Here is a 25,897-nt window from a genome sequence, read left to right on the forward strand (position 1 = left end):
GTACAGCTACAGAAGACATTCAATTTAACCTGAGGCCCACAAAGTAACAAATCAACCCTATCCGCCCTGCTTGAAAACATAAAGCACGGACATATATGTACATGTATACTCAAACAAACTGATGAAGCAGTTTTTGGAACAATGAAATCGCTTTGGCTCCACCACCAAAACCTCCCTCAGATTGGATGCCTGGCAGGCATAAGTTTCTTCCATCCCCCTCCGCCTCCTACCATCCTACCACTGTCTCTCCTCTCGCTCCTCTTTTTTTCTCCTCTCTGTATGCAGGTGCGCTCGCCCACAGAGCTGCATGCTGACTCCTGTCAGTAAGAGGACAGGGATGTATGATAAGCACAGATCCTCGCTGTTCCCTCTGCCCCATTTACACCCCGCCATCCTCTGCATTCCATCCAGAGGGCGTCAAGGACTATTTCGACACCAAAGTGAGAAAGAATAGATGGTAAACAGTAAGGCTGAGCCAATATCTGAGAATGACCTGACCACCAGTGATCCAAGTAACCACAAACAAAGTCCCAAGACTCTTAACAGGCAGATACTAGGTTTTCTCTTCCAAGTATAACTTCACAGGTTTGTCCCTCGGGAGAAGCCCTACTTTAGGGTTGGCTCTGCAAATGCATCTTCTACACCTGTTGGACTTACATTATTCAGTCTTTTACAGTGGTTTCTCAACCACTGTTAACACAGGTCTAACTTCCCCCTCCCAAACCTAAAACAAAGATTACACCATGTAAATCCTGACCAATATTACTTGCCCTACATGTCTCAATTCACTGATGGAAGAGTGAGGAGATATGTGTGGTGGTAGTGCTAGGGGAACTCGAAGCATGAAGACAGACTGCTGATCTGGCACACACTTGTACTAATCATGCACAGAACAATTTCTATAAGAAAACACACAAGAGAAAGCGCTCACACGGGCGTTCAGAAGGAGTTGCCGTCAATTACAGCACTGCATTTGTTAAGCAGACACGTCGCTCCTACTGTTTTTCCCCGGACACATGGGTTCTACAGGCTGGGTGGTCATGGAACAACAATCACATCAAACCACCCATGACAACACAGAACGAACAGCTTGACAAAAGCTGCATCAACCACGCATCTCCACACTGTGCGACACACATGGAAGTGTGAGTGTGTGTGTGTGTGTGTGCTTGAAGTTTATCCACTGTTTCCTGTAGCTTTTTCTCTAGATGAGAAGACTGGGGGATAAATTTAGCTCTGCTACCCAGGTTCGTGCCTGGGCCCATTCCACAACCAATTCCTGTAGGGGATACAGTATTAGACGTGATGCTTTTTTGGACGTTTATATCAAGACATATTAGGACTGCACAATATGAGCACAGTGCTGCAACAATAAGGCCTGTGACAATATCTGTATGTGCTTTCTGATATATACTCGCTAAAGCGCATATCTTACAACAGCCGCATCGACATCAAATTACTTAAATAACCCCTTTATTAGACAAGGTCTTATTTTCCATCATAATAATGACTTTCATCAGCATCACTGCGGATCACTACCTGCAGTGACGCACAGCTGTAAGGAAACCACCCACACTACAAGCATTTCAATGATAAGCGTAACCCGTCCTTCAAAACACACACTGAAACTGTCACAACAAGCAAACGCGAAGACCTTGCAACAAGATAAGAAGCTTGCATTATCTTTTCAATATATCGCCACACAACCAAAGCAATACTTCATTTCAGTAACATGTCATGTACATTCACATTTTTATCAGTATATGTGTTGACATTCAAACAGCGAATACACTCCACACAGATTATACAGAACTACATTATGAGAATGGATTGAACAATAACCCACGCTGGTGATCTGAAATGAATTTAATTGAACTATAATTTAATTAAACTGTTGAGGCCCACTGCTGATTAGTGAATGTAAAGTATAGGAAACACTGCCATCTACATCCTAAATATGGAGATGTGAGCACCAGGTTTGGGAATAATCAGTTGCTTGCGTTGCAGCCATGTTTGAAAGTTATAGGAGTACAAGATCACACTCTTCAGCTTTCAATAATGAGAAAAGAGTTGAGACACAGTGCTGAAAGCTGTCAGAGGACAATGCTCTTAAAATCTCATTAGTGTACGACTGCCAAAACTAGTGAGAAGACGGCGGTTCAGAAAGGTGGGGCAGAGGACCAGCTCAAGGTAATTTGTAATGAATAATAGCCAAGGCTACATTGTTCTGTAGCTTATGCAAGCAGCCGGCTATGCTGAACCTCTCCCACCCCCATGTAATTAAATGTAAAGTTAAAAAGGTGTAGGCTAATATTTGGCAAGAATTTTAGTTTAAGACATTCGATGATGTTCACTCATTTCTTAAAGGAAAAATGCCAAAAATGTTTTTGATGCAGCTTCTTCCTCTTGTGTGTCATATATAACAGTAAACTGAATATATTGGGATTCGGACAAAATGTGACATTTGAAGACATCACATTAATTATAACCAACTATAAGCATTTTCTGACATTGTGTTCTGTTTGTTACAGGTTTCTCCTTGTTTCACAGGAGAATAAAACCTCAGTTAATGCAGCCACTGTTCTCAGAGATATCAGCTGAGCTAAAATTAAAAAAGTAAACATGCTGTCAGCTCAGATGAAACCTGTCGGTCATTCCTGATACCTGGGCAGTGGCCAGTGTGAGTGGCCAAAGAACCAACTACACCGGGCAGCGGCAGAGGAGGTTGCACCGCCGTCTGGTTCAAAATGAGTCCAGCCAACTTTACTGCACTCAGCACCGGAGCGTGGAAACAGAAATGAGCCGTTTGTTTCCAATACAGCTAGTTTTGCTCATAGATAACATTAAAACAAGACTTTAACGTTTATAGTCAGTCATACTGTTGTCCTGCATGCAGCTTCAGCGCGGCTCCATTGTTGGCAGCTGAGTGAAAACACGACTGAATCATTTCACATGAACAACTCACCTTCAGACAAACCCAACGACAAAATCACAAGTGTCAACACTGTCATGTCGGTACAGTACTGGCTGACTGAGTGGGAGTAAGAGGTGCTTTGCTAGAGATCTTTTATGTTATTATGAGACGTGTATTTTTGGTTGACCCCCCCCACCACAATTTCAAAAACTCATCGGATCTACACGAATCTCACAAATGACCTATTTTGGATAAAACAGAGATTTTTGCCTAAAAATGACTAGTTTGCACTCCTGATATTGTGTTGCAGAGCTATCTACTGAAGTTAGCATGCTAACCAGCTAGCCCCGGCCACCACTTTGTACTTCAAGGGGGATAGTGAGTCACTGTAGTGTCCAGTTTGCCCTCAGTCTAACATGAGAGGAAGAAGAAGTAGCACTGCCCTTAATCACCACGACAGCAATGGCAGATATTTTGAGCTAGGCTGAAAGTTGCTGCAAGTTTCCAAATAACACCTATTTGGATATTTGCGCCGACATTGTTGGCAGATGCTGCTGCTGCTGCTGCTGCTGCAGCTGCTGGCCAGGTGAGACAGCTGGTCATCTCAGCTGCATGATCCGATGAATTGATCTGTGCAGCTCTTTGGTAATTTACCGCTGGCTCTAATGTCTCCATAGCATTTTGATATCTTGACTTTGCCGTAACACAGCTTCATTGTAAACAGTGAGCTTCACACTGTATTCAGTGAGTGACAATTCTATGAGAGTAACAAATTGGGCTATCTCTCTGTGCCATCATCCTCCATCAAGGCATCTGTAACTCATGTGGCCTCCGGGCTGCTGAAGAGCACCTCTTGTTTGGTGGCAATTTTCCCAACACTTCCAGAACAGCCCCACCAAACTGGCTGATTGGGGGCTAAAAAACTAGGATGGCAGCTATCTTAATTCAATGTGCATGAACTGACCAGTGCTTTTCACCTTTATAAAGTATATTGCCCTTTTGTTAATGTCCTGAACAGTGTCCTGGAATAGTTAATAAGATGCTGAAAACACAAATTTTTGAATGCACATTTTGTTAAGGCAGATGGCCGCCCACCTAGAGCCCGGTTCTGTGCTATATAAATAAAACTGACTTGACTTGTCAATCCACAGCCAGAGGATAACGTCAGCATACAGGGTATAAAGGTTAAAGATTCAACAAAACAGCCACAGACAAAAATTGTGTTACTCGTTTTGGAATAATTAGCACACTTTTACTATTAGCAGAAATTAGTCTATTATAAATTACACCCTAAACAAGCGAAAAAACCAAACAGTTACATCTGGTATGAAATTGTGAGTGTATGCCTTTCACTTTGCTAGCCAGTTGCTTCCCAGTGCCTGACGCTCCCTTCCCGCCAGAAGCAGCTCATCTACACATGCCCCCGGTGCCCTGGAACAGATCTGTTGCTATCCGTCTCACACACACTCAGCACATCTTGGATTCACAGACTCCCCTGCTATACCTGACACTAGTCAGTTGGGAGCTCGGCCTGGGAAATAACACTTAATCATCGGGGGCTTGACATCGAGACCCCTGACTGAGGAGAAAGCAGCGAATAAAAAAAGTTCTGCAAGGGAGACTGAAAAAACTGAATGTGTTAGCTTTCTTGTGTCCTGCAAGTGTTGTGATATCTATGACTTATGTGCAAGGAGGCCTGGCCTGCTAGGCTGGAGTAGAGACAAAAGAACCAGAGCCAAAATAGTTATTACTTTTGGCACAGAGGTATGCTGTGAAATGGATAATAAGTTGCTGTGGTAACTCCAATCTACTGTATTATACAAGGACTGGGCTAATGTGAGTCTAGGAAACCAGCCTATAATGACTGAGATTGGGCACTCACTGCAACTTTTTCTACTGCAGGTAACAGGACACCGTCTCTAGGATGAGTATTTCATAAGCTGTTAGACAGTCAGTCAGGGGTTAAAGCAGGGTTCACAGCTCCAGCAGTGTCTGGTAGAAAGCTCAATTGTGACTTATTTTACATTTTCCCACACTACTGCCTGAGCACTCATTTAAATCCAGCCGACTACTTGATTAGATTAAGTTTTGATTCTAATAAAGTAGTTTAGATTAACTATGCATGTACGTATACAACCACTAGCCTCCGCTTCAAAATGATGCAAGCGTGACGATAGAGAAACATGCCTATCTGTCTGTATCAGTCCCGCCCACACATGCTCTACATGAACCTGTGTGCGTGCGTGCGCTCTGCTGAGAGGTTGTGTCCTGCCGAGTAGAAAGTGGAGAGTCGTCTTCATTGTATGACAAATATTAGCAAAACAACTGATGGCAAACCACATTGATTGCAAAGATAGGGAACATCCTGATTAGACAGCCTGTTTCGGAAATCACCAGTGGCAGCGACTTGACGATTGTGCATTAAGTAGCATTAAAAAGTCCACTGGAAGCACTGTATCTTCCATGTACACCACACAATCATTTATGGGCTTAATGAACAAACTAATGAATGAATTATCTTTACATTGTGCTTTTTACAGCAGGGCCATCTGTAAGACGTATTGCAAACACACTAAAACAGGCCATGTTGTCAAAGCAACAGGCCAATGTCACAGGAGGAAGACGAAGGCTATGCCTCAGCCTCACACTCGGGTGAAGATGAAAATGAAGACGAAGATGACTAGAAGTTGAGTTGATTCAGTAGATTCACATGATTTGAGTTTAGTGATTCACTATTTTTTTTAATTTTAGAGTTATTTCTGGCATAGGTTTATTTTATAAATAATTTAATTTAAAACCAATACATATGCTAGATAAGACATGGGATTAAAAACAAGTCCCCCCCTTAACATAACCTTGTTTATTTTTGTTTAATAAGAGTGAATTTATGTTTCTAGTAAAATCATTTTAACCATCATTGTGGCATGTCTTGATAAACCTTACAGTGAAGGCGTCAATAAATAAAAAATACTAAATGAGGTCTGATGATTCTTAATTAGTCAGGAACTGGCGTCATTTTAAATATTAATAGCTACTTACAGGCTATGTAGGCTAAAACGCACAAGAAGCTTAATTCTCCTTTACAATAACTGACTACATGTTTACAATCAGGTAGACAAACTCATTAAAATATGCAATAATTAAGATCAGTGTATATGATGGAATAGAAGCATTAGAAGGCAACCAAATTTAGGCTTTTACAGCCAAAATTTTTCTCTGGGTAGGCATCCCCCGGACCCTCTAGCTGGCTATTCCAAATCCTTGCAGAAAGCCCTGTACTACACTAGCTAATGTGTTGCTGTGCCAGCAGCTGCTGTTGGGATGGCCTAATCTACTTTGAAATAGGTGTCATGTTTTTGTGTGTGAAAAAGACAGAAGAAAAGAGAGGTGTGTGTGAAAAAGTCCACACATAAAAGCTGCAACCCCCCACTAATTTTCGCAGGCTTTTTAAAAGAGCTGAGGTGGTAACATCACTTGTGGGGAAGGGGGGGGGATTCATTTTCACAGCACTTCACAACTTTCAAGCAGCAAAAAACTGTATTATTAAACGGGTCAGAAGCACTAAAACATCTTTTCCGAAGTATCAACTGATATGAAAGTGTTGCTTGAGATAGTGGATGATGGTACAAAGCATCTTTGAAACCGCTGATGTTTCCGGTGTTAAGTCACACTTCTTTTTGGGACTAACAATCAAAAGCAGGTAAATATCACTGGATGTCTTCGTCGCTGCTTCCAAAAAGTCTGCAGATGGGTGGGGGGGTTACTTGAGATCCTTTCTGGATGATAATGCAACCAATAAAAGCAGCTGTTACGATTTTCAGATTTGTGTTTCCTTAGAGAAATTCAAATCTTATAGAGCACAAGAGGAGAGGCGGGTGAAAAGAGGGTAGGCGGGCGAGCAGGAAGAGCTGAGAAGGAAGAATAGAAATAAAGATGTGTTCTGATAGTTTTAGAGCATGTCAGGCAGTTTTCCAGGGGGCTCCTGGGCTGAAATTCTTGTCCTAACGTGGTTACGTTGCTGTAGTGAAGATGTGTGCACAGCAGCAGATGGCACTAACACTACAATCCTAACTGTCTCTTACCAGGTCTGCAAGGTTCATATCGTATTATAATTCCCATAGTTGTGATAAATGATAATAATTTATAATGCATTATAATCACTGTTATAAGTCACTCTAAGTGGTCATTGGGTGCTTCAAGTAAAGTGAGAAAAATATCAATAAATCTATGTGTAGCAAAGGAGGGTTACCACACTGGGTCTCAAACCCTGGTCTCCCAGACCACAGACAGCTACATTGACCAGTCAGCAAAAGAATTAAGCCGTTGGCCAAGAGCCAGAGCATCTAGTCATCCATGGTTGTTACTCTCTAGAGGGCACAGCCTGCACCATGACATTATGCAAGAACACACAAAACGTAAAATTGATATGTTTAAGGGTCAGAAATTAAGCACTGCTACATTATTTATTATATTGATTATTGTTATAAAGCATTATGAATATTTATGAGGGCTTATAACTATAGTTAGGCCTATACAGTGCTATAAGCAGATTATAACGCATTATAAAGATGTTTATAATGTGTTATGGGCTTCACAGAAAGTGTTACCATTACATTCATACTGTAATAAAATTACAGTTTCTTAATTGATATATTTTAGTATATATGAAGATTAAAAAAAATATGGAAAATGCTATCACAAGTTACCAAACTAAAAATTATTCCTTAAAATTATAGATACCACCGATCCTGACCTTGCGCATCAGGTATCTGTCATTCAGGTTTTCTGCTATTATTAAGGGCCACAAACTCGATTTTTGGTGCCACAGCAATCTCTGCTCTCATGTTATCTCACATACACAGATTTTACATTTGGGAAGAAGTATCATTATTGGATCAATACTCTTGATACAATCTGAGGTAACAGAATGGTATTGGGAGAGAAAAAGTAGCATCAGTGCAACTTTAATTTAAGTTGATTATTTTTGTGACAAACAGTTTAAAAGTATTCAATTTACAATCATATGAAACATCCAAAAGTTTTGGAATTTCCATATGATAAATGACTGAAGCAAATGTCAAGGCGACTGATCGATTCATCAACTTGTCCTTTTAACGTTAGGCACTAAAAGCTAGAATCCTGTATGCCGCACGGCCGGCATCCATCTAGACCTTGAACAAAAATCCAGTCATGTGAAGCAGAAGCACTTCTGATGCTGACAGGTCGTAGAGCGAGTAAGAGTAAGTGTGTGTGAGTGTGAATGTGTATGTCTATCTTCGCTTGCTAAACCCGAATATCCAGCTCATTATTTGCTTGACAGAGACGATGCTCACCACCCCCCACCCCCCACCCCCCCTCACTCCACTGTCAGAATGGGCTCTATTCCTGACATAAGCAATGTGGAAAAAGCCTGACAGCTTCCAAGGAAGGCTCCCCCTCCCATACACACACTTATGTCTCTCACCATACAGGTTTCAGTCTACTTAAATTTCTATTTCCACCGACTCAATAAACATGCAGACAAATGATTTGTATAAGAGTCAACTCAGGGAAAGGAACAAATCACCACTAGCAGCTTGGCAAATATGAGTATTACTTAACAAAAAGGGATATATTTGTACCAGCAGGGTCGAAGGGTCTTACCAGATAATGAAGGGTTACATCTCCACAAGCTTAAGTTTAATAGTAAGCAGTCATAAAAACATTCATTCAGGATTGAGCATGAGAACATGGGGTTGGTTAAAGACAGTGTAATGCATTTTTAAGTCAGGACACAACTTTTTAATTACTTTCATGAATGGAGAAAACAAAAACAACTAAAGCCCAGCTGCTCTTAAAATCATCAACAATTATTAGGAAACCAAAATAAGTGCAGCCAGATAACAGGAAGGTCATATCAGGGCCTTGCCTGCAAACTCAGTGCAGCTTGTGGTGTTTGCACTGTGCAGAATATGCCTGACATTTAGTGCTTATCAATCCAATCTTGATTCTTCACATTGCCAGCTTGTTAAATGTAATGGTAAGCTGCAGATAATTTGAAGCTCTCTTTGAAGTTCAGAGGAAAATCAATGACAGCATCCATGCATTCAGATGACAAAGGAACTAATCATGTGCGTCTTGGAGTGACAGACACTTCCAATTAGCGCTGTGACAATAACCGCATTGCCACGGTCATGTGATGTCTACCGCGGGGTTTAGCTCATTATCGTCATCACCACGATTTTTTTTTTTAAATGCCAAACACAACCAGAAGGAGATACACTGGAGGATCTGTGTTGCCTCAGTTTGTTCCCGGGCACCAGGCTGCAAGACCTCAGCATCGCCCCACGAGAGTGACTGCCCAGGGGGTGGCCGCGCCAAAAATGGTGCCCAAGGAAGTGGAACCACAGCAAGCGAGCCAGCATCCAAGCTACGCTAAAGGCTAACCCCCATCAACCAGCTCTCCTGTCAGTCATCCTCTTCAACGTCCACTCCATCAACAATAAACTAGACTACGTAAGACTGCTTCTGACTTCATCACGTGGCTGCAGGAGAGTATCTCCAACTCTGTTATCCAGCTAGCCGGGCTAACTGCTCTCCGGTCAGACAGGATTGCTTCATTGTCCATTAAGACTCAAGGCGCCGTTGTGTTTATATTAACAAAGACTGGTGTACGAACGCGGCGATCATCTCTGCACACTGCTAAGCATTAACGGTGGTTCTAGCAGTTAAATGTAGACCTTTTTATCTCTTAAAATTATTTTTGGACTGTGGTAAACCGACAAATCGAGGGTATATGTTGCCTTTTCTCTGCGGTAAGAAAAAATCCATACCATCACTGCCCTATTTCCAAACAGAATCCAGTGTGTCTAACGTTGTCAAGGTTTTTTTCCATTCCTTATTGTCAAAGTTATACTACATTATGCAAAAAAAAAAAAACATGCTTTTTAAAAAGAAACAGACTGGTCTCCTTTCATCAAAGGTAATTAGAGTGCATGAAAGTTGACAGAGTATACCAGAAAACATCTTTGAATAATGTTCCATTTAATAACCTTGGCAAACACAGTGCTCACATTGGGGTCAATTTTATGTGTAAATAATCTATATAAAACTCTAGTGCTATGGCTATTACACACACTGACAAACTCCCCAGAGTGTCAACTGTTGTAAAAAAATGTAGGGCAATGGTTCTCAGCAACCTGATCAGGATTACACATGGGATCAGCTGAAAGGGGGGTGGATGTTGCAAGATTTATGAATAGTCAAACATGAATATATTTCTGGTGTTAATCTGTGTTGATAAATCAATGGATAAAAATACTTCCCTTATAAAATTATGACTATTTGCAGCCCCTAATGCTTCTTCCAACAATTAAGTGAACCATCCAAAAGATCTAAAAAGCTGTTGCTTTGTTACTGAATTCACCATTTTTGCACATTTAAGCCTGCAAAAGTCGGTTCCATCCAAGCACTGCTTTGTTTTCGGGGACCAAAAGTCTAGAATTTTTTTTAAACTACTTGACGTTCAGATGTAGACTACTCATAGCTACAAGAGCTTTCAAAATTTTGAATATGAAAGAGTGCATATGCTTTCTTTTCAGTGACATGTTGCCAAAAAGCTGTGCAGTTCTAGCTCTGTAACTGTGGAAACTGATACCACTTAATAGCCTTTTACTGAGGGAAAACAGCTCCCACTGTCACTCTGTAGTGTAGCAAAATACCATAGGTAATATACCAACTGTGTGACCACTCAGGATAATAATCGGATATATGAAGGCTGACATGGAAGAATGCAGCCCGCAAAGAGTATGTAACACTTAGGACCACTCTTTAACAAAGCTAAGGTCATTCCTTGGTGCAAATTCCAGGCTCTAAGCTCTCAACCATGTCGAAATGGTGACCCTCCCCAAACCCTAAGCCTTGGCCCTTGGCTATAAAACGTAATCAAGTTATCAACATAATTAAAGAGGCAGGTGTCACCCTGAACAAGATGGAGAACCTGTCCTTGAAATGTAATAAATGAATGCATCAGCCGTGCTGCCTGGTTCATTGCCACAGGAGTATGTGAGAGCAGTGGGGGAATGACAGTGCATTGCAACCGGGCGGACACTTGTGGGCCCATGTGACACTGTTACAAAGCGGAATAATCCCGCATTGTGATGACAGACACACCAGACTGGATCAGTTGGCTTCCGGGTTAAACAGTATGCTATCGTGATGCACACCGGCTGTAATGTACGCGAAAACCTGGTTGTCAAGTATGCTTTCACTACACAGTATTTATAAAATGAACAAGTTACACCATCAGAGGGACTCTATCCCAGTTGTAAAACATCCTCAATCAGTCATATAGAGCACTGCTGAAGCTATAATTCCTATATAAGAACTATTTCAACTTCACTCGCTCACAATGAACTGAGTTTTCAATGCATTAAAACACGCTCTAAGTACAGAGAAAGCATGCATGTCTTCCTCCCAGTTATCTACACGTTTACCTGAAGTCGAAGCAAAGTTGTACCTGCAGGCTGGAGGCTCAATGCGGCTATTATTTTGTGATAAGTGGATGCAAAAAAACAACACTAGACGAAACCAGATTGGCTAGCTGCATGTCATTAGTATCATCACATTTTTAAATGTCAAGGTTCCTCAGACAGACTACACATCAGACCACTGGCCTCAATATTCAAAGTGTTTGTCCCAAGGACATCAGAGAAAAATCCTACCGCTGGTCACAATGTGGAAAAACAACTGTTTATCCTGAGTGTGAGGAGCTAACAAACGTTAACAGGACATTGTTAGCGTTAAGTAGTTAAGGCGGCATTCAAAACAATCACTGCTATTGTGCTGACTTATAAAGAAGTAAAATAATAAAGTGAAAATTAATATAACGTTATTTCTAATTCATTAAAAAATTGACTCGCTGCAGCGACTCGGACCTCTTACATTGGCTTTCCTTAACGCTGCAAGCGACAGTTAAACGTTAGCAAGCTTACCAGGGATCAAACTCGTGAATGATGCTCTCGAACCGGATCACCGCGAAAAGTCTGGAGCTGAATCCAGCCAGGCAGGCCAGAAAAAGGATGCTAAAGGAGAGTAAAGACTGCCACCCTGCTGGCTGTGTCAGTCCGCCAGACAGGCCTCCTTTGCCCCCTCCTCCACCCGCGGCGCCGGGTCGGCTGTTCCCGTGCACCGAGCCCCCGGCATTGGTGGACGCTTTGTGCTTGCCGTCGCTGGCTGCGTGGTGCTCCGCCATTTCTGCGTGCGGTGTCGGTTGGATTTGCTCGAGCGTCCCTCCAGCCGCGCTCCCGTGTCTTCCTCCGCTCCGTGCTGTCGTAAAACTCCCTCAGTCAGTCGGTGCCTGCTTTCCCTCCGTATCCTGTCCTCTGTGCCCCCCCGTTAGTAAATATTTAATTCAGTATCGCTACTCCGAGAGACAGCAGTTACATCCCGAGACGCATACTCGTGCGCCACATACCGAGTCTTGCAACAGTCAATCCGCGACACGATTGAATGCCGTTGGAAACTGGAGGGAGGGATGCGATAGGCGGGGCGTAGGGAAGCTCTGGCGGCCTCTCACAGATCGACAGGTACGAGGGGGCGGGGTTTGACTTCGTACAGCCAATCCGAGAGTAGTATTGAGTGGATCGACAGATAACTCCACCAATGGAAACACACTGATATATGATTGCAGTTTATTGGAATAAGGATTATCCCCTGTTATATATAAAATTGAGTCATTCTGGTGCTCTGTGTAAATATAATCCTTATTACTCAGTTTGAAGTTAGCTGTATAGGATTTAAATCGGTTTTTTAAAGAATAATAAATATAAGTGCACATAGTCCAAAATCTGAATAAGGAAAAGACCTCCTTGCAGCCAAAAGCTATAGGCAGGTGAGAGAAGATAAATGTTCTCTGTGAGTGCAATATTTCTGTTGCCCTTGGATGTTCTGGACTGGGTGGTAGAGTGGTAATAAAGATTGATGTGTCTCATCATTATTATGTCCCCCAGCAAAGACAAGAACACAGCATTCATCATTCTCTTAAACTCTGGATGTATTTTCACAACTTCCCCCAAAGCCTTGAAACCCTATAATGGAATAAGACACCTTTTCTGAACATTTCAAATAAATGCTGAAGTTTTTGATTGATTGTATACATTCATTTTGTGCTCGCACTGTTTGATACAACCATGAGACAGAGGGAAGGAGGGTTATCGATTTATCTGAGATGTGATTCAGTCCCAAAAGGGGGATGAACAACAGTCCTCAGAGTAACGTCACAGATAGAAACAATTTGTTCTTGTACAATAAGTCAGTGTGGACAAGAAATATTTTCCTCACCTCCTCTAACACTTATGCTGCTTTATGTAAATCTGTTACTCAGAGCTTCATCTTACACAGAGGTTTTCCTTGGAGCAGTGTATAATCAAAGGAGCCTATGTCTAAACAAACAGCGATGTAATTTAATCACTGCCCTCCAAAACATTATTATAAATTCAAATTATGAATTCCTATTATTTATGTAATACACTGGATTTCAAGGACCATTGCTTTGGTTGAATTATAGAAATGTTTAAACAGATACTGTGCATTTGGGCAGCAACTGCAAAGTATCAAAGTTTGTATTGTTTGCCATAAAACAAGTAGTTAATTAGCTGCAAATCCGCTTTTGGCACCTTTGATTTTAGAATAGGCTATTTTCTGGTTTAAGTATTCTACAAATTTCTCCAAATTCCCATCCTTGTTTTGCATCAACACAGTTTACAGCTACCCTATCATCCATAAGATAATGATTTTCAAAAAAAAAAACTAAATGAAACATTAATGTAGGAGTATTGGACTGAAGTTTGAGCCGGCTTAAGAGGAGAGAGATGGGGAGATGGAAGGCAGATAATAAATGAGAGTAAAAGGATGATTATGAAAATTGATGGAGGTCATCATGGAGAGTAGATGGACTGGCAGAAATGGATAAGAGTTTTGATTTCATGAACAGATCATAGAGACCAAAGCTTCGTGTGACAGACAGTATCAACAGTCATATGCTGCAGCTGAAAGTCGGTGCCAAAAGATATTGTCACGCACACAGTAAACATATATACACAGGCAACAGAGTGTGTAAAGATACAGTGCATACATGCAACACATGTATTCCCACATACACATACATACTGATGAATACATGTTTACACCAGCAGACACACCACCATGTGTTCACACAGACACACGCACACATACACCTCAATCATTCATCAAGACCTGATTATGTCATGATGAACACTCTACCCCTTCACCTCTCCCCTCTACCTCCCAATTCTGAATGGATGATCTTTGAGACAAAAAGAAATGCAGACTGTGAAGATTGCTTCAATCGCATCTATTGTCAAAAGGCCAAACCCAGATGAAAGCCAGCCAAAATGACTGCTGTTGCCAGGCAGGGCAGCTTTGCTTTCCTCTGTCTCCAGAGGCAGACTTGAATGTTTGTGTTTGCTTTGTCTTTCTTTTTTTCATTTTTTCTTCCAAAAACATTGCATTCTTGCCATGTTTATGCTTGGCATTCTTATGTGTCTATACTTCCCTTTTTTTTTGCCAAAGGCCAGTCGTGCAAAAAGCTTAAGATGCCTGGCAAGAAACACTCTTTGCACCTTTCTATCTGTCATTCTCTCTTTGCTCTGAGAGTGTGTGAGAGAGAGTTACAGAGCAAGAGAAAGAGAGAGAGAGCGAGGTGTCATAACTGGTCAAGAGGATTATATCATTATGTCCATTTTTACATGTTTTGCCTAAACTGATGTAATTGAAAATGGTGCATCAAGAGAATCCTCAAAGCTCCTTCAGCGATTTGTCTCAAGATGCATAATAATCAATCAGTTGTGCACGGTGTTATGTAAGCATGTGGGGCAAAGCAAAGAATCCTCCGTGAATCAGCTGTCTCTGATGGAGGGGAAGTTACTGTGTACTTTTAAAGGAAGTATCCAATTTTATGAAGGTGGTATGAGGATTGCACAGTGGGAAAGAATCTGATGTTGTAATGTGTTTTTTAAGGCGTAGACTGCAGCGTGAAGGTTGTCTGGGAAGCAAGCACATCATGTTCCCAGATTTCTGACATCCTTGCAACACATATCTGCATTACAAAAGAAGCTGAAAAAATTCACAAAAATTGGAATTATAGATCCATGTATCATCTATACCCACTTATTCCTATTGCAGGTTTTTAGTAGTTGCTGGAGCCTTTCCCATCATGCACTTTGCCTGTAGCAGGGAAACGTACTACATTGATTGCCAATGCATCACAGGGATAACACCTAGAGAATCAAACACATTCACACACCTACAGTATGTAGAGTCTTTGATTAGCCAGATTCCTTCTTTAACAAACTGCACACAGAGAGAAAATTCAACACCAGGATTTTCTTGTTGTGCTTGCTTTGAGCATTGTTGTTAAGTTTTTATTGTCCTTTTTTAATTCACTTGGCATTACTCTTCTTTAACTGCTCGTGCATCATCTACATGACGCACGAGCTTACAGGGTGAAAATCCATTCAATCAAAAAGCATGGCAGAACAGGATGTTTGTTCATTGAGAGAGTAGAAAGCTTTAAAGACTCTATAGTGTCTCTCTGTGTGGTCCAGTGTAACAGGATGATTAGCCAGCGCCTGGGGATCGCCACTGCACAGACCCATCTGCACCGCGATCATTATCAGAAATGAGAGCACTTAAAGAAAACCATTTAGCATCCCAATGAGGTATGGCTTTTAAATGTTATGAACTATTTATTTACCTGTTGCCAACAGATAGTCACAGTCTGTTTTAATACTCTCTAAGAAGCTGTTCAGCATCATAATAACTGGCTCAAGGTCAAGTTTCATGTGTCATAAATATAATTCCTCGTTGAATTTCAAAAACAGGCTTCAATAGGTTTCTATGACAACAGAGTTTAATGACATCTATAGAGTCCTAGTCTTGATGATGAGAGGAGATGGAGAAAAAAAAACATGAAAATGTGATTAATGACCTGAGTTAATGATGTGGGGTCTTTCACAGAGTGCAGAGGGTTACCTGTGCGGCCTCATCAGTGACACATCATTTCACACTGAGCATGCCTCATTCCTCCAACAGTCAATGGGCCACAGAGAAGCAGTTAAATCTACTAGATGTGAACATGACCCACTCAGTCCCAGGCAACGCATTCGGATGATACTCTACAATGGCACAACAACTTAATCTTGACATTGATGGAAGGTGCGCCAGCAGGGGATTGGCCATGGGTTTCACCTTGTATGATAGGATTGTTAATCTTGATAATGTCATGGGCAATCCACTGTGATTACCTATAGCACTGCATTACTTAGCTATTCGTATGCACCTTGCACAGTCAAGCCCAGACTCCTTCTTTGGGGAAAATTGCATGTTGTGATAAAATATGAAATAGCGGGATAAGCTACTGTATTTTGTAACAGAATATGGTGTGATCTATCATCTGGGAGATCAGAGAGCTCAATTTATAAGGCTGCATCTGCCTCGGGATGCTATTGCATTCATTGCATCCATCTGTCATTTTCCAAAGCAGATGAAACGTTATTTCTCCCTAAGAGGCTGTGAGCTTAAGAGACAATGACAGTTCTGATTGAAAATATGTTTTGATTTCTTATTTGATTGCAAAAATACTTTCATCAACCACATCACCAGAATGGGAGAAAAGCAATTTTGTCAATGAAAGCTTCATTTTTGACAACGTAAATAAAAAATAAATCAGAATGTATCATAGTTGTTTTGATAAAAGTCGAATCCCTGCATCTTCATTTTACCCCAAATCATAATTTGAAATGATAGCACAGTCACCTATTGTTTTAATTTCTAATCAGGCCTTTAATCACAATAATTATCCCATGAAATTATACAATAATTATGCAATTATGGAACTAATAAAAAGTCTGTTGCATCTGCATGCATAAAGTAGGCCTTTGCACATGAATAAGGAAAGAAAACTTTTATTTTATTTTATTTTCTGAGAAGAACACTCAAAAAGTATCTATATAGAAAACGGCTCGTAAATAAACACAATTCACCACTTTCATCCAGATTGATTCTGACCTGTCTACACAACTAAAACTGCCTGCGGTGATGCTTCAAATCCGATTGGCATACTACATAAAAAAGTTTATAGGAAAGTTTCAATTGATAGTGGAAGAGAAAGAGAGAGAGAGATGGGAAAAAAATGAGAAGTGAGCTACTAACCTGAGCTCAACAGAGATATCAACTGTCTGCAGGCAGAATGTCAGACTCTGAAACGTTGGCTTGCATTCCTACCTCTTCAGAATAACTGCTGCCTTATCAACATTTTTCTTGCTTTGGTATGGTTAGAACAGCCTCTTCACTATGTCTTTTGAGGGGGCTTGCCATTCAGATATGAGAGATATAGTGCGTAGAAAACAGTTGAACTTAGTCTGACATTATCCCCGCAGGGAAGAAAAAAAATATGACTCACATGTTGAAAATTGAAGTATGCTTCCCAATTTCCCAGCTGCCTCAGCTTGACAAATGACCCTTCTTTCACTTTCCTGAGTGGCCAACATGGGCTGTCTCAATTCAGAAGATGACAGATTTATGTGATATTGCTTCAATGACAGCCCTGAAGTCTCTGTGGCAAAATTACAGCAGCCGCATTCAAAACAAGAGGAGCAGACATGAGAGCTGCTTCACTTATGTTATTCTTCTGTGGTAACAACATGTCTTTCCAATACCTGCATTCACTGCACTTTCATCTTGAATTGACATTTTACCTTACAGTCTATGATTTTACATGTGATGTGAGGTATCTGTGGTATTTCTGTGATGCACAATGCCTCGTTAGCTTCGGTTTTTGTGAAGATTTTCTGCATATATGAACTCCAGAGTGATGCTTGTTCTTTTTTTGTTTTCATGCCCTTTTTATATGTGGAAATACATTAAATTAAAGGCCAACCCTGGTCTATTTTCTGACCAAAGAGCACTCCGTAAAGGTGGTTCAATACAAAGTGGCGCCTTGGTCAGGCCTACGCATCTCTTTGCTCAGCCCGTGTCCAATCGATTCTCCTCTTGGTTGCCCTCGATTGGTCGTCTGACAGGGCACCATTCACGCCTCCCAAATAAAGTTAAACCTTGCTGGCCTCTGTAATGAATATGGGAGAGATGGGATGAGATGGGGGTGCAGGACCAGCAGGAGAGAGACCAGAGGATAAACACAGGGAGGGGGGGAGAGAGAAAGAGGGAGACTGCCAGCCCTCTACCGGCTGTTCAGTGCTAGTGACGTAATCATTGACCATGCCTCTACTGTCAGCCAGAAGGACGCAGTGCACACATTAAAAAATTACAGTTTTAACCCACAAACATTTGCTTTTTTTTCCTTTTTTTTTAAATGAGGGCGTAATGAGACAATGTTATTTGTCAACACATACAACTTTGCATGATAAAGCAGGTTTTTGATTGATATTAGAATATGGAAATGTATTTCCAGACAAAAAAACATGCCCAAAAGTCAATCATCTAAAACTAACCGATGAACGTTTTATCTCATTTGTTTGCAGTGGAGTCTCCACTGCTTCCCTAGCAACCTCGTGGTCGTGACAAGTTTTTACACTTCCATTTTTGTATGAATGAAACAGAGGAACTATAACATGTTAATTAGTGAGCTTGAGAATTGCTGGTAGGTGGCTTTTTGTACCTTTGGACTGAGCTAAGCTAGCTTTTTTCCACCTGCTTTCAGTCTTAATGTTAAGCTAATCGTCTCCCCCGGCTTCAAGTGGTATCAATCTTCTCATCTAACTTTTGGCAAGAAAGCAAATAAGTGTATTTCCCAAAATGAGAAACGACAATTTGAGGGGGTTTCTTCCAAAGCCATAATGTTTCAGTTCAGTGTGAAGCAGCCAGTGTTTTATTACAATAAAACTAACTAGTATGTTAAATACATTTTGCAGCTGTGTAGTGGAATTCTAATGACTATTATTTATCATATTCATCATCATATTTTGACTTTACTAGTTATACAAACTTTTATAACTTTTGTTTAAAAATATGATCTTTTCTTTTTGTCTTTTTTCAATTTGCTCTTGTCTGGCTACAACTTTCTTTGACCTTTGAGGTCAAAGAAATTTTTTGGTGCAGTTTTATTCATGATGAGATGACCATGAAATGCAAACAGGTTTTAACTGTGCAATAATAGACGTGGCTGTAGATTATCAGTGTCACACACGGTGCGCTGCAGTCTCTTGTGCGACATTAACTGGAATGGGACAGCAATCAGTAAATTATTTTTAAAAGGACAAATTGATATGGGACACAGATTAAAATATACACCGAGCCAAATTAGTCCCAAATCATCATCACACCATGTAGGGGGTGATTGATGTAGGGAATTACATGGACTGGCATGCTCCTTGTAGGCTCAAATGATCAAATCATTCCAGCTTTTGTCGGAGGGGAAACTGCAATATAACTGCCAAGCATGGGTCTTGTTTAATGTAAGCAAACAGCACTCTTAATGTACCCTCACAAGCCAAACACCTTCGGATCAAACATACTGTGACACAGCTGTGTTTCTCCTCAATAAGTTGCCTTTTTCTATTAAGGTCTTTGAGTGGCTTGCAAGCTGAGAATATAATGACACGATGGTTCATTCAGGCATAAGGAAATTAAAGTAATATCAGCGCTATCAAGTCCATTGCCATCAGACAAAAATGTCTGAGAGGACAGCAGGGTTAATGGCTCCTAATACACCAGTAGTCTCGTCTCTCCATCTTGGGGCCTCAGCTGCCTGCTGCTCTTATCTTAACAGGCACATCATCCCCTGGACAATTGCCACATGCTATTGTGGCTCAGGGCCTTAAAGTTTCTTCAAGAGTGTGACTCCTGCTGCTGCCACTATTGCTGCCAATACAAAAAGTTGCTTTATAATATGTCAAGCAAACCATATAGGTATTTGGAATATAAAAAAAAGGATTTGTAAATGACTGGGCTAGTAGGGGAAATGGCCTCTGATGTTAACTGACCTGGAGAGTGGAGAGAGGAGGTGATTTCAAAGCAAGGAGTCATTTGTCTTCCTGGTCATTTCCTTACTGGAGTTTAAAATATTGTTTATCGCTCCCACCAACCAACGCATTCCTCAGCATCTTTGATTGATGTATGAGGTGTCACCATGGCAACCAGCATGTGGGAATGATATGTGACTTTGGCAGGAGAGTATCTCCTTCTGCATTATTAAGACCACGTAAGGGTTGTGTGAGCGTTTGCCTCTTTGTATGGAAGCAATGACGAGTTGATCTTGGCTAAATGCTCCTGCCTGCTGTTGGCACAGTACATTCAGTGCCGCAGGTATGAAGTAATACTAATGGAGGGCTGTACACTGGTGGCTTGAGCTTCTACTTCCTGAGATGTTGTGACAGGCGAGTGATGGAGAGCGCTGTGAGGAATGAAGAGAGAGACTCGACAGAGTGAGAGAATCAGACAGAGAAAAATTTGTTAAGTTACGCTTGCCAACGGCAGCTGTTTAAATGCAATTAGGTCCCACCAGGATACAAAATGACTCTAGTGTTTGGTGACTGGTTAGCACTACAAAGTATGACTCTTGGTAATGGAAAGACCTGTCAAGTCTTGAGCTCAGTCCCTTCATTTTTACAGCACACGCTTCCCTTTTTTCCCCCCTCAAAGCAGAAACATAAGCACACTGGATCCAGAACCTCAGCACTTTAACCCAGTTGGTTCCACAAGACACAAATGATGTCTTTGTCTGTAGTATCCAGTGGAACCACTACGCCCTCTACTGGTGCAAAGACAAAATGCAGGCAATAAGAATATTCTGCAGTAGTGTTGCAGAGTGTGTGTTGTGTGTTCATGGTTACATTTCACCTTAATTACAACAAACACTGTGATACAGATAGGAGAATCTGTACCAACTGACTGAAGATATGATTATCATTAATGCTGACGAAGCAAAAAAATCATCTATAGCCTACAGTTTAAAAAACGAACCTGAAAGAAATATGAAAAAATGTCATCAATTTGTTCTCTTTATTACTATTCTCCTAAAACTATTACTAAAGCCAAAATTTAGTGAATTAATTTGCAAGGTACAGGGATGTGAACTGGCATAACAGGATTAAACATAACAGGATTATTGTTGAATGACTCCATGTGTTACATGATTCATATGTAATTGCTTTACACTTGTCCCAGGCTGTTAACCAAACTGCACCTAACTGCAGTTACCTTTTTGAGGTTCCCTATTACTTCTGCAATAAAAATAGTAAAAGCTTATTTGAATTTACTACTGGAATGAAGATGTCATTCTTACAGTGACACTGACAAATGTTTTGTCAGTAAAAAAAGACTTCAGGAGGCATTTAGAGGCATTCACTTAAAAAAAGAAAAAAAGAATCTCCTTTTGAGAACTCCTGTGCTGCAGGAAAATTGGCATCACATTATTTGATAGTGAAAAATGAAGACAAATGTTACTTTTGTTATGTTTGACGCCCCTGTGGTAATCCATTTATAATGTAAAATTATAAATCATTTATCATCAGCATGTATATCCTGGGGTGGTGTCCAATTTATCTGTAGCGCAACCTACACCAAGTGTGCCTGTGGCATAGTTTATGTAAATAGAGCATGTAAACTGCAAGAAGGGCAATGGAAATCTCCCCGTGAGACGACAGCCCACTGTAGCTGATAAATCACTTTCTTACTGTTCATGAGAGCATTTGTTGAACAGTTCATGCATTTTCAGTGGAGCAGCTTCACAACTGCAGTCTAGGTTAATGCGTTTTGAGTGAAAGGAAGGTTTCTGCTCCATTTTTTGCAATTTTGATGTAATAGATTGAGTGCTGGAAACTGAAATTCTCACACAACACTTAGTTAAGGCTTGACAGAGGAGAGCTAAACACTCATACATAGTATATGCCTCCCCTTCCTGGTAGATTCTCATCCTGCTGTGGGTTCTGATTTATAGTTCAGTCTAAGAAGTCTGTTTTTGCTTAGTGGAGCCTTTTTAACAGCATGGCAAAATTGATTCTGGAAGCCAATGGATGAATTAAAAGCAGCTGCCTGCAAGACACAGACACAGACATACAGACAGACAGACAAATAGTTGGACAGACAGGTAAGATGAAAGTCACAGACAGACACAGACAAATCTTACAGTCAGAGTCAGCTGTGGGCATACGATGAAAGGCCTGTCAGCTTCATACACCGCAGACACACTCCTTGCCAAACACCATGTGGACCTGCTGAACCTCTTACCTTGGTCTCATCCAACACTCACACACACACACACACACATTGTAGGTGTAAAGCATTAGGCACTGTCTGTCTGTAAAAGTGCATTCAATAGAAGATGACAACACAGTCTGACAGATTTGAGATTTTGATGCATCTCGGTGGTCTTGATGTGTTCATTAATGAAGGATGTTTTAGTATTTTTGAGTCCATGAATAAGTGAATAACAGTGTATGTGCGTGTGCCAACACGAGCATGCAAATATCTATATAGTATCCATGATAGAAAATGTGGGTTTAAATGCCAGAATGATGAATATGGGCATACATGCCAACTGATGGGCTACCATGATCACGATGTTCCTGTAATGAGCCTGTCAACCAGCAGGAGTGAAGTTCCCAAATGAAAAATTAGAATATATGTTTCCATACTGAAAGTATATTTTCAGGATGTGAAGTGTTTTCATACTTGAAGTGTATCATAGTACGCTTGCAATGTTTTTTTTCCCACTGATGGCAAATGAAAGGAATAAGAAAAATAAACAAGATTAAACTTAAAATTCACTGGTAGTTTAGACCTGGTTTGGGGCATTAGTTGGTGGTGTTTTAGCCTCAGTTTTGTCTAGTATTCACTGATCTTTTAGTCTCAACTCAGTGGAGTTTTCCCTGTATTTTAACCTTTTGTTAACCCATGAAAAAAATGTATGTACTCATTAAATTTGGCAGTGTTGAAATAACAACATTAGCAACATTTAGAATTACAGGTCATTTGATTCAATGTTGGAAATGTCAAAAATGTTTCTTTATGGAGCTTTAAGTACATTTTTATGTAGAATATTAGCTAATAATTGTAATACTAGTAAATTATGAGAGTTATACAACCTAATGTCATAATGAAACTATACAATAACCGCAGTGCTGAAAATTGCAGAGTAGTCCAGATTGGGAGGAAGTGATGGCTTACATTGTATGATGCAAGTCAGTGATTCACAGACACTGCAAATCATCTCACAGGACACTGTTGTTGAAAACACTTAAGTCATTTAAGAAAAATCATCTGAAAGTAAAAGTATGAAGCAATATGTTAGCATTAAAGACACCACTTGGTACAATGAATACTGTAACACTTTTATTTTATGGCTTTACACTTTTATACAAAAATGAGTTTGATATAGATCTGTTCTAAGCACAGGATCAGAATTCCCCTTTCTGTCACAAAATGTCTACAAAAGCAGAAGAAGTGCTTTTGTAGCAGATAGGCAGCAGTCTGGAACTTTCAGTTTAGAGTCCTTAATACACACACAGTATCTTTTTTCCCTTTATTCTCCTGGTCTGATTAAGCAGACGTTCTTTTTTAGATCGGAGTCCTCTGAGTAATACACACGCACACACGCAGTTGCCTTTTTCCTTTGTGGCTGATTTTGCTGTCTTTATTTTACAGTTATGATATCAGCTTTCCCCGCAGATTACTGCCTTGGATGAGTTTTCTATTTCTTTCATGTGGGTAATTTCCATTTTATGCCAGAAAAAATTATACTTGCACCTTGAATCTTGCATCGCACTGTCATCCAGTCACGTTGACATCTATCCAAGGCAAGTAGGAAACCATTTTAGTATGATACAAATACACTGTAAGGGGGATATTAGTGTTACTAATAGTCTTAATATTTTAAATAGCTCCCTTTTGCCCCCTTTTTTCTAAATATATGTCGTCCCTTTATTCCGTATACCTGAAATGTATTGTCAAAACAAAATAGACACTGAATATATATCATTTGGTGTGCATAGATACTGATAAAGTGCAAATAGTATTTGGTTAACAAGCTTTATAATGTGACATCCCTGTTTGTTTATGACTTGATCCAGTCTCTGAAGCATGTAGAAGAAAACAAAGTCCAACAGGTCCATCTCTGTTAACAGTTCCCTTTCATCTACATGATTTTCCAGTTTGCTCCTCCGTCGCACATTTCTGACGAACCCATAGCAAACAACGGATCCACTGGAATTTCTTTCTCTCCCAGCTGCTTGGTTGTAAGTCCTCAGCCACCCTGGTGGGGGCAGTGTTTCTGTTGAGCTCTACTTCTCATCCACCACAATGATTTCTTCAGGGATCTTCTCCTCTGAGTTGGAGCGCTCGGACAGCTTGTCCAGGTACTCCATGTCGTCGAAGCGCTCAGCGACACACTGGGCCGTCAGACGGGCCTCCGGGTCGTGGTCCCAGCAATCGTCTATGGACGCGCACACCAGCTGGATGCCCTGCAGGGGGAGCAGTGGAGCACAGATATCATCAGTCAATAATACTGACTTGAGGCAAGACTGACAAAGAATATTATCCTTCCCTAAAGCTGAAACTCTATGAATGTTCATATGTTTTTATGTGTTTCCATCTGTGTGTCAATCTGTCTCTGTATAAAAGAAAAAGACGGGATCATGAATAGAGAATAATACACTAGAGTTATAGATGGGAACTCTTCTGAGCAGGTACACATTGTGCTTAATTGATTGATCTTATCTCCTTGCCTACTTTATGTTAGTTTCATTTGAATGGAAACAATTAAGAAGATTGTGTGTCAACTTGTTTGTGCTAATTTAATTTAAAACATGGTTTAGGAAAGTGCACGAATAAAGCGCATGATATGTAGGGATGTAATTAACAGTTACTTTTCATTATTGATTGATCTGCGGATTATTTTCTTGTTTAGTCGATTAATTGAAAAATGACTGATGATCAAAATAGTTGCCAATTACCATCGATTAATCGACTAATCATTGCAGCACTAATGACGTGAGGAGGGTTCAGCTTTATTACCTAATCTTCTCACTCTCTACAACTAGTTTTAAGATTTACTTCAGGTTTGTTCTTGTATGTATTTCATCAAATTACCACACGCTAAAACTGGGGCCAGGTAGTATTCTAGCATAAAAAACTGTTAACATTACATAGAGAGTGAGAGAAATGGGAGTGTGAGGGGGCCTAGCAGCTCAGTTTTTCTCCAGGGCCCCCTAGAAAATTAATCCAGGCATGTCTGTGCCACACCCTTGGGGTGAGGAGGTAAGTTTGAAATCTTGAAGTCATCAAATAAGTGCATGTACGAAGAAAAAATGAAACGCGCTAAATTCATCTAACAATTCACCTGTGTTTGCACCTTTGTCTTTCACCAGCATGAAAATAGAGTGAATTATTTTCAAGTTGAGCATCATTAACTTCTCAGTATTGAAAGGACTTTGTGAACCTGCATGGTCATAAAGTCACCTCACCCTGTAGGACATCATAACGTTCTCCGATTGACGTTAAATCATGTCTGGCATGTACGTATGCGTGTGTGGTGTCTCTTTCTTACTGTATGGTTTATCCAGCTGTTGGGGATCTCAGGTCTTCCTCTGTCTCGGACAACGCTGTCCTTCATGCTCTCTACACACGGATGTTCCCTCAGGTTCCCGAAGGGTGGCTCATATTCTTTCACCTCTGTATGCAAACACACAAATAAGAGAAAGGAACAAAAAAAAATTAGCCTGTGACCTCATCAAAATGGTGAGTCTTGGATGTTTTATACAAACAATAAACTTTCATTCACATCTACTGGAAGATGCAATTCTGTTGAACAGAGAGGCTAGATCAGATGGCAGTGCCCCACAGCACACACATCAACAACACCTCTCAAAGGATTCACTGTGCGCTCTAAATTAAAACTGCAGGTTGCAAACTTTAAATAGCACTGAGGCAGCACAAACAACTAAAGAATCCTGTGCTGCTGATAGAGGG

The 25,897-nt window shown here is 40.6% G+C and overlaps 2 protein-coding genes across 3 annotated transcripts in view; both read right to left on the minus strand.

Annotated features, from left to right (window-relative positions):
* The window catches only part of LOC137198713 (dolichyl-diphosphooligosaccharide--protein glycosyltransferase subunit STT3B), an 84,262-nt gene extending 71,845 nt beyond the window's left edge, over window positions 1–12,417 (minus strand). The window contains exon 1 of the mRNA XM_067612606.1: window positions 11,887–12,417. Coding sequence (XP_067468707.1) covers window positions 11,887–12,146 — 260 coding nt within the window. The 5' untranslated portion in view covers window positions 12,147–12,417. The remainder of the gene's footprint in view (window positions 1–11,886) is intronic.
* A 10,833-nt stretch (window positions 12,418–23,250) lies between these two features.
* LOC137198714 (TGF-beta receptor type-2-like) overlaps window positions 23,251–25,897 on the minus strand; it is a 31,542-nt gene continuing 28,895 nt past the window's right edge. For both annotated transcript variants that reach the window (XM_067612608.1, XM_067612607.1), the window contains exons 6-7: window positions 25,476–25,600; window positions 23,251–24,390 (exon numbers count right to left, since the gene is read on the minus strand). In XM_067612608.1, the coding sequence (XP_067468709.1) occupies window positions 24,211–24,390; window positions 25,476–25,600 (305 nt within the window). In that variant the 3' untranslated portion in view covers window positions 23,251–24,210. The remainder of the gene's footprint in view (window positions 24,391–25,475; window positions 25,601–25,897) is intronic.

This window comes from Thunnus thynnus, chromosome 15 (assembly GCF_963924715.1).
Source record: "Thunnus thynnus chromosome 15, fThuThy2.1, whole genome shotgun sequence".
Lineage (NCBI taxonomy): Eukaryota > Metazoa > Chordata > Actinopteri > Scombriformes > Scombridae > Thunnus > Thunnus thynnus.